General features: G+C 35.8%; 1 protein-coding gene across 1 annotated transcript; it reads left to right on the top strand.

The window, feature by feature from the left end:
- Window positions 1–43: 43 nt before the first annotated feature.
- Window positions 44–8,431, top strand: LOC141444203 (nose resistant to fluoxetine protein 6-like). The gene is made up of 5 exons (XM_074109677.1): window positions 44–271; window positions 624–812; window positions 2,298–2,377; window positions 6,920–7,119; window positions 8,270–8,431. Exons 1-5 carry the CDS (start codon window positions 51–53, stop codon window positions 8,414–8,416), a joined length of 837 nt encoding a protein of 278 aa, XP_073965778.1. The 5' UTR covers window positions 44–50; the 3' UTR covers window positions 8,417–8,431.
- Window positions 8,432–9,023: the final 592 nt, after the last annotated feature.

Genomic DNA, 9,023 nt, shown 5'->3' with positions numbered 1-9,023 from the left:
CTTGGAAATCAATGCAGATTATCACCTTCACCCATAGAGGCAAATACTGTATGATCCACGTTCCGTTTACGCAGCCAGATTTTGAGTTACCGACTCTTCCTGAGTGGCCAGAGGAATGGCCAGAGTGGCCAGAAGAATGGCCAGAGTTTCCCTGGCCAGAACTTTTGCCAAATACAAAACAGCACAAGGAACTAATGAGAAATATTCAAAAAGTACAAACGCAGACGAAACGATACAACCAAATAATTGGAACTGATATGGATCTTATGAGGTATGTTCAGACATTTATTTTTTAGCACTCCGGATCTGATTTTTTTAAATATCATGCTCTCAAGATCCTTAATCATAGTGAAATGAAAGGAAATAAACATCTTGAATCGAGTTTAGCTCGACATGTTTCGAACTAATTCGTAGTTCTTCTTTAGGAACACACGCCACGGTGGCTGCTTTGCCTGCCTCGTTAGAGGAAAGTTTATAAATTAGCCCGAAACATGTCGAGCTAAACTCGATTAAATACCTGTGTTATCCGCTAATTTCACTGTTAATGTGTCTCACTGTTGTAGTTTAATGTCCAAAAATCCTCAATGATCACTGTTTCGCTCATCATTATATTTATTTAACAGGGTAGCGGAAGACAGTGCTATGGCTGGCCAGTCTTTTAGGCTGGCTGTATGTATCCCTAAAGCATGTACTACAAAGCAAGCTATTAACTCCCTTTACGTCAACACAACTGCTGTGGGGTTAGAGTTCACCGATGACTTCTGCCGACTTAAAAACGATAAACCTTTCGTACCTGGTGATTATGTTGCTATGTAAGTAATTATTCGGTTAAAAAATATCTAGGATATTCTATCTGGAAATCCCTTGTCCTTAACAGCAGTAATAAACTGAAAAAAACTCTAATTCATGCTACTTCTTTGCAAAGCATCCATAAAATATTTTAATTAAAAGGTACGCACTTACTTTCAATATGACTAAAAAATTACGTTGAAACGAATACAATATTTTATTATCATTTGAATGTTCAGAAAACGAAAAAAAAAGCTGACTAATTGTATGATTCAAATCCGGGTTTTGTTCCAAGTATCTTGATTTTAGAGAAGTTCGATATTTCGTCGATCACGAGACGTCTGACCCGAACACAAAATCAAACTCAAACCTGAATTTAAATCATTAAATTAGTAATGGCCGCGATAATCTAAAAGCTGGCTAATTCCGAGTGATATTAAAATTTTGTTTGTACTGTAGAAAGCTAATGATACAGTCTGATCAAGAAATATGACAGTTATTATGACGTGTTCAAACATACTTTGCTAATTAAAAGCCTGACGTGTTTCTCTGCCAAAGTGAATACTTCATAACCTCTATAAAGAAGTCGCCTAGCGCCTATCGATTATTGAATAATAGGTAGACGTTTTCACTGTTCTTTGGTCAGGGTTTGGTAATGAACGATATAAGAACAAACGAAGGATGGACAATATTACTATTTCTTTTACGTGGTTTATCGGCAAATGCAAGAAACATGTTTACTTTCGAAAATATTTTGCTGATAGCGTGATTCTTTTGAACTTTGGACTATACAAGTAATTTGATATCTACAGATGACTATCTCAAATCCGTACTTATTAGAAATAAAGTAATTAGTGACGTCGATTTGGCATCAAATTACTCAATAGAAAATAATGTTGATTATATTAGTCACTTTATTTATTTATTTATTTTCTATCCCCGTCCATCACCATCGAAACCTTTTTATTTTCCTCTCATTGTAAGAGGAGGCCTGTGCCAGCAGCGAACTATATAGGCTGGGATTATGATGATGATGATGATGACATTCTTTATTCCTAATTTTCTCTAAATTATACCGAATTCATAAAATGTTGTTCGTTTATTGTCTTACAGCTTTACCTACTAAAATAGGTATTCTTTATGACATTTTTTGTGCAAAAACATGTATTTTATATTACTTAACTACTTATGTAGTGAATATTATTGTACTTAAATATGAAGCCCCGTGTGGTGTCGGGTTAGAATTACACCTCTCCATTTCTTCCGTGGATGTCGTAAGAGGCAAGGATATACTCGTAGGTTAAGGTATACCGTAGGCGACAGGCTAGCAACCTGTCACTATTGTACCGTTTTTTTGTCAAAATTAAAACCTAAAATTGCTAAATGTGGCTCCGAAGCGGTAACGTTTCATATACTCTGCCTACCCCATTTGGGAATACAGGCGTGATGTTTGTGTGTATGTGTTAAATTATGAAGTAAAACAGTTTTTATTTATATTTATTTTTCAGGGCTATTTTCGGATTTATAATCCTCATCACTCTTCTATGCACGAGCTACGATTTATACTATTCTCTCATACTTAAAGGAGGTAAGTTATCTTTTAATTTAAAACAATTTTTGCCAACAATTCATCTGAATAGATACCAGTTAGCCGAGCAGTAAAAGAACTTGACTCTAAAACTTGACGTCGATCCCCGATCGCGACAATTTTTTTTTTGTGAGAAAAATACCAATATTTGTCCTGGAAAATTAGGTATTAAATATCCATATCTAAGTATGCAACAATCTACTTGCATTATTAACCTGTGATATATATTTATTAAAAACAACAAAATTGTGCCTCATTGGTTTAGTTAGGAGAATCTGTGTATATTGTAAAGATACCAAGTAGGTCGCATGATGATGTGAAGTTGATTTCAAAATTAATTGGTGAAAAAAAACAAGTTTATTATTTTTATTAAAATCTGTATTGCGTAGGTAGATACTGTCAAGTAAAAGTTTATTCGATTAAAGAGCTCTACTTACAATGGAAAATAACTACTTACGTTATCTTTTTTTTTACTAATAACTCATTTTTGTAACGAAATACGCAATTCAACCATGAATGTGATGTCGGAATAGTGATATTTTTTACGAATGGAATTACTTTATCGACCAAATGAACACGATAATATCTTGCAATTTGTTTTCTTGTCAGACTTTCAAGACTTTAAATTGATTACAATTAGATCTGTTTAAAAATAGATTATATAATAAACCATGGATGCACCAAAAAAAAACTATAGTTTTATTTTATTTTTAGAAAGAATAGAATATTTTCATCAATTATATAGGTTATTTTCATCGATTTTTAATTTGAATGAGTATTTAATTTTTTATATTTTTTTTACGAAATACGCTGGATGACGTCACAGTGAGACAGCCACAATCCATTGCCTAGAAAAATTCAGGTCATACAAAATATAATCTGTGGCATTACTGATTTGTCTTGTCACTGACAACCGTTTAAAGCCGGGCGCGCATCATGTGATTAAAGTTTTGTCTTTGTCACTTTGCTATTATAAGCAGGACAGCAACATTTCAAACTGTCAATTTGCTTCAGAGTGTAGACTTGCTTTATCACGGGCCTTTGTCACGGGACACTGCAGGGGTCAAATGAAGGTCATTGCTTAAATTTTGATTATATAACTCAGTTTATCATATTTTTTGGAATCTGATTTCTGAAAACGCTTCACAAAACCTATTTCTCCAAATTGTTTTCGATTTATTATACGTTGTTGAAAATTGAGAAATCTTAATTACTGTGTTGTAAAATATTATGATCATAAGCATTGAAAACGCAAACAATCTCTTGCTCTTTTTCAAAAATGTTCATAGCCATGTTGTATTTCATTTAAAATGCAGGAGTATTTTTTTTATTTATCACAGCTATTGCAATATTAGGTACCATCTTTTAACGTTTTTGATTACCAAAGCCGGAAAAGATAAGATAAGTTTATTTTGATACTATATTTTTCGTTAAAATAACACGCGAGACGGTACCTAATACCTTTAAGAGATTAAAAGATAGTATGCATGCACGTTTGCATTATTCGTCATTTAGCAAACACAATACAATTTATAATATTAAAAGCATAATTTGATTGTTTTTTAAATAAAAAAATACTTTTTAGAGTTTTGTGCCCAACGCACATTGAACCGTGATGGCACAACATTTACACCAGAAACGACCCAAACCAAGGCGTCAAGACCTCTCTCACGAAGATAATTTTAAACGTTTTCAAGGGAGGCTCTGATGCTTTTATTTTCCGCAAATATTCATCTCCTATAACCGCCACTGGTAACGGTTAAATTATTTTCTAACCTAATTGGCATCGGCATTGGCATTGGTCTCAAAAAAATAAATAAATTATATTTTGAAGGATTTTGGTTTTAGTTGGGTTTTAAAATTTCTAATCCTTTTTATAGGTTACCGGAATTATAGCTAACCATAGTTGCCATGGCGTTAAAAATTGCGTTTATCTTTGCCCGTCACAATTATTTAAAAAAAACGTAGTGTCTTCTGTCACCTGGCAGTGTTATGATTAGGGGCGGTTTAGTTACATAACGTTTATTTACGATGAAATTCAAACAAAGGTCATGAATACGTTATTTGACAAATATACACACGATCATTAAGTATTTTTTAACTAAAATTTTATAAAACGATTTAATAAACCTATTCCTCGAAATGGTTTTGGAATTAGACCACATTGTACGACTGTTTGTTTCTGAATAAATAAATTAAAATAAATAAATAAAAATTGTAAATAAAGTGATCAATGCCAGGTCAAGACCTGGCCAAGGCGCTTCGCCAGCTGCTGCTGCGGCTCTTCGCTTCGCTCGCTCGGCTTGTGCGTTGTAGTCGTAATCGTAATCATTACATGCAAACATACTCTAGACTATGCGTGGAGAGTGAGACAGCCGGTGAAATTACTGGCACGTGAGGTATCCCATCTTAGACCTCTAGGTTGGCAACGCGTCTGCAATACCCCTGGTGTTGCAGATATTTATGGGCGGTGGTGGTCTCTTACCATCAGGAGACCCACTTGCTCGTTTGCCATCCAGTCGAATAAAAAAAAACTATAAAAAATCGATTGAAAAAATATTTTCATGTTGATACTCCGTGCACAGGAATTGTAGGAATTTAAAGAACAGGGCTCATAATTGAGTGTGGAAAACAAGCGATTTGTTACTACAATCACTGCTTAATCAGGTTTAAGATAAAATGTCACCATTATCATTTCTATATTCTAGGAATTATGATTAATGGCGTCACAACTATTTTCTTGTCTTTTCGCTGTGATTTATATTGTTTTTTTTATCTAATCTTAATTTTAATTTCTATCGTGATTAGATATGGTAACAAGAAGCAAGGTTAAACATAATAATTATGGGACCAAACCATTGTTAGTCGTTTTTCGAAGCAGGCATTATTTTTAGAGGTCCATAGGTATTATTGAACTAAAATCATTGCATCGCTGCGGCCGTGCGGTCTCGCGTAGGCTGAACGCGAGAACGTATTTAGGTATAACTTTCATTTACCGTGATTTTGTTTCAAACTACCCTTACTTGATCTTGATTTTGTACCAACAGTACAATGACAATGACAAATATTTGGAAATAGATAGCATTTAATGTCATAAATGACTGGTTGTAGTTTGTAGTTATAATAATGGTACTTCTTGAGATGACTTTTATTTTACGGAAACTTAATGTATGCCAATTGATTTTCAATGCGATGACATTTATTTATAATACCGCAGTTGCTCTAATTAATACTTTAATTATCTTGTCTACTAAAAAGCTGTGGCTCTGATTTGCTCAGCGTGCTATGAAGAGAACTATGCTCGAGGTTTCTCTACGGGATCAAATCAGAAATGACAAGAAACGCAAAAGAAAGAGGGTCACCGCTGTAGCCAAGAGAATTAACACATTGAAATGGCAATGGGGGCATATAATAGGTCATATAGCACGGAGAAGTGACCGTTGGGGCCAATAATTTACCGAATGGAGACCGCGGATCGGCAAGCGAAGCGTAGGACGTTCACCAACGAGATGGACGGATGATCTGATTAAAACCGCTAGTGCACGGTGGATGCAGGCCGCTTCCAACCGAAGCAACCGGAGATCTACGGGGAAGGCCTATGTCCAACTGTGGACGTCCTACAGCTGATTTAATAACGATGTGGCCCTTGACTCCTTTTACAAAGACTTCGTTTATCGCGAATCGGGGGAACTGTGTCGTTTTGTGGAATAAGAACCATTTGCTGCTCTGAGTCTTGACCTGGATCCTGTGTCAAATCAAAATCAGTTCAGGGGTTTTTAGAGTACATGTGACAGATAGAGTTACTTTCACATTTATAATTAGTAAATCTATATAATTATGGATAAAATATCTGTAAGTATGCACGTGACAGCTGATAGGGATTAGGTTATCGATTTAATCCCAAATTGATACATAATTCCGACAGATGGCAAAGTGATGTCATTGAATATCAAAATCACAACACGTTTACAAATATGACTGCATTATTTGAGACTATTTAACATCATATCCAATCATGACTAATGTAATTGGCGATATAATCGCGACTACAATATTTATTGCTGATATTGTCTCGACATTTAGACCACATAAATCGTGACCACAGCTGCTGCATTGTACAATTTTACAATAAACGTAGTAGTCATAATTAAGTCCCGAGTTATCGAGTGAGAATCACGAAAGTTCAAAGCATTACCTTAACCAATCATTCATTATATCAGCCGTAGGACGTCCGTTGTTGGATATAGGCCTCCCTAATAGACCTCCAGTTGCTTCGGTTGGAAGCCAATTCAATCATTAGGGGACTTTAATTTCAATTCAAGAAAGTAAATAGTTACAACAAAAGCTTGATATTATTAAATGACTTTTATCAGCAGTTTAATATAAATATTATTATCTTGTGTTTGTCTTTTCAGTCTTTCGCTCAATCTTTAATTTTGCTCTCTTTCTCTTTATCTCTTTTGTTTACCAGCACGTTTAAGGATTTGCAAACAAAACAAAATGACGATCAAAAATTTAACACAACAAATTTCCTTTTTCTAGACCCAAAGAAAGCCAGTGCTCTTGGAAAGTCATTCTCCCTCTACACGAACACCCGCCGCCTTCTGACCTTCAATTCGGCTCCCGGTACATTGGAATGCTTAGACGGCATCAGAGCTCTGGCTATGATGTGGGTTATAGTCGGCCACACTTATTCCACGCAAGTACACGCACCCTTCTACAACCGCTCTGACTTCTTCTCGGTAAGTATTGAAAAAAAAAAACATATGCATTCATATTTATATTGATTTATTCGCTGCATTCGTGGCATTTACAAAACGTTCTTATTCTAGCCAGTACAAACTGGACCCTACAAGGCCGTAGACTCTGGCCAGCGAAAGCTGTTCACGCATTTTTTACGAAACTTTAATCTGGTACCATTTTTGAGACTGTCGAAATTGACATATTGTCATTCTAGCCCGGCTTAGATAATTTTGATACTTTTGCTATAAGAAATAAATATATTTTTTTTTGTTTAATTAAACCATCCTGGTCCAATAATTATTGATGAGTCTGGAGTGTACAGTCAGCATCAAAAGTAGCGGGTCACTTTTTTACTCTGTCGCATTGACACACATTGACATTTGCATGACGTTAGTACGTGGCTGTAAAACGACAAAGTATGAAAGTGTATAACAGCTACTAGTTTTGATGCTCACTGTACGTAGATGGGCACTGACAAAGGTCATAAAATTTACCAAGGGACTCCGAAAGTGCATCATCAACTCTCACACCATTACAACATAAATTTTGATGCAGCCTGAAGAGTCCCGAGTATAATTTAATATCTGGAAAATTTAAATAATTATCTAAGTACGTCGTTTATTAGTCAGTGTACAGCAAGTGTTGTCATTTTTTTTTTATTTGCCGCGGTTTTTCGTGGACAGCTTTCGCTGGCCAGAGTCTAGTAACATTCATATGTTTTTAAATATCTAATGAAAGGGCCCACTAAGCTGACTCTAAATATATCACATCATTATATTTCAGTCACTTGTTTTAAATTCAAATAAAAATCATTTTCAAAACATACCAAGCTTGGGCTCCTCCAGATATGATACGGTTGAACCATTATTTGTAAAATATAACTTAAATGATGTGAAAGATTGTTATTGGTTTGCTTTATTATTGGTTCAATGCTTGCTTTTTCGCTCGGCGGCCGGCGCCGCACTTAGGCGCTAAATGTAAATTATTTTCAAAATTGCTTTCTTCGGGTTGGATATGAGGCTTTACATATCATTTTAGGTATATTTTACGAATAATGATTCAACCGTACCATATCATCTGGAGTAGCCACTATGACGCCTTCCAGCTGATGTTGATTATTTTAAGTAAAAATAATAATTTTAATTACAGTGGATGGTCTCTTTCCCTTCGCTCTGGATCTTGGCTGCACCAATAACTGTAGACACTTTCTTCTTGCTAAGTGGACTGTTAATTGTTTATACTTCAGTGGGAAAGATGAGTCAAAGTAAGTATTTTAAATTCGACCATATTTTGTAACAGAAATGGGCTTGGGGTTTCTCTACGGGACCGAATCAGGAAGGAGGAGAAGAATAAGGGTCACCGACATAGCCAAGCAAATCAGCTCGTTCAAGTGGCAATGGGCGGGCCATATAGCACCGAAAACGGATGGCCGTTGGGGCGGAAAGGTTCTCGAGTGGAGGCCGCGGATCGGCAAGCGCAGCGTAGGACGTCCACCAACAAGATGGACGGATGACCTGGTTAAAGCCGCAGGTTCACGGTGGATGCAGGCTAACCGAAGCAACTGGAGGTCTGTGGGGGAGGCCTATGTCCAACAGTGGACGTCCTACGGCTGAGATGATGATGATGATGATGATTGTAACAGAAATGGTGTTTTGTGACCTAAAATTTTAATTTGATATTTAATTTAGCTACATGGCTTGGTTTCAATACAAAATTAATAGCATAGTTTTGAAGATCAGATCATTTAATCTAGGTAATAATGGTCAGAAAACCCGACAATAATGCTTGAGGATTTTGGGTTCCATCCCAATTCGGAGCAAATACTATGAATTCGAAATATACTCTGTTTCTAGCGTAAAAAACTTACTATGGCTAACCTTTCGCATGTATCTCTCAACGTCAT

The sequence above is a fragment of the Choristoneura fumiferana genome, chromosome 29 (assembly GCF_025370935.1).
Source record: "Choristoneura fumiferana chromosome 29, NRCan_CFum_1, whole genome shotgun sequence".
Classification (NCBI taxonomy): Eukaryota; Metazoa; Arthropoda; class Insecta; order Lepidoptera; family Tortricidae; genus Choristoneura; species Choristoneura fumiferana.
Note: the sequence above shows the minus strand (reverse complement) of the source record. Positions and strands in the feature narration are given on the sequence as shown.

Coding starts and splice junctions, on each gene's coding strand:
- LOC141444203 (XM_074109677.1), top strand. CDS start 51: ATGATCCACGTTCCGTTTACGCAGCCAGATTTTGAGTTACCGACTCTT. Junction 813..2,297: donor CCTGGTGATTATGTTGCTAT/GTAAGTAATTAT, acceptor TTTATTTTTCAG/GGCTATTTTCGGATTTATAA. Junction 2,378..6,919: donor TTCTCTCATACTTAAAGGAG/GTAAGTTATCTT, acceptor TCCTTTTTCTAG/ACCCAAAGAAAGCCAGTGCT.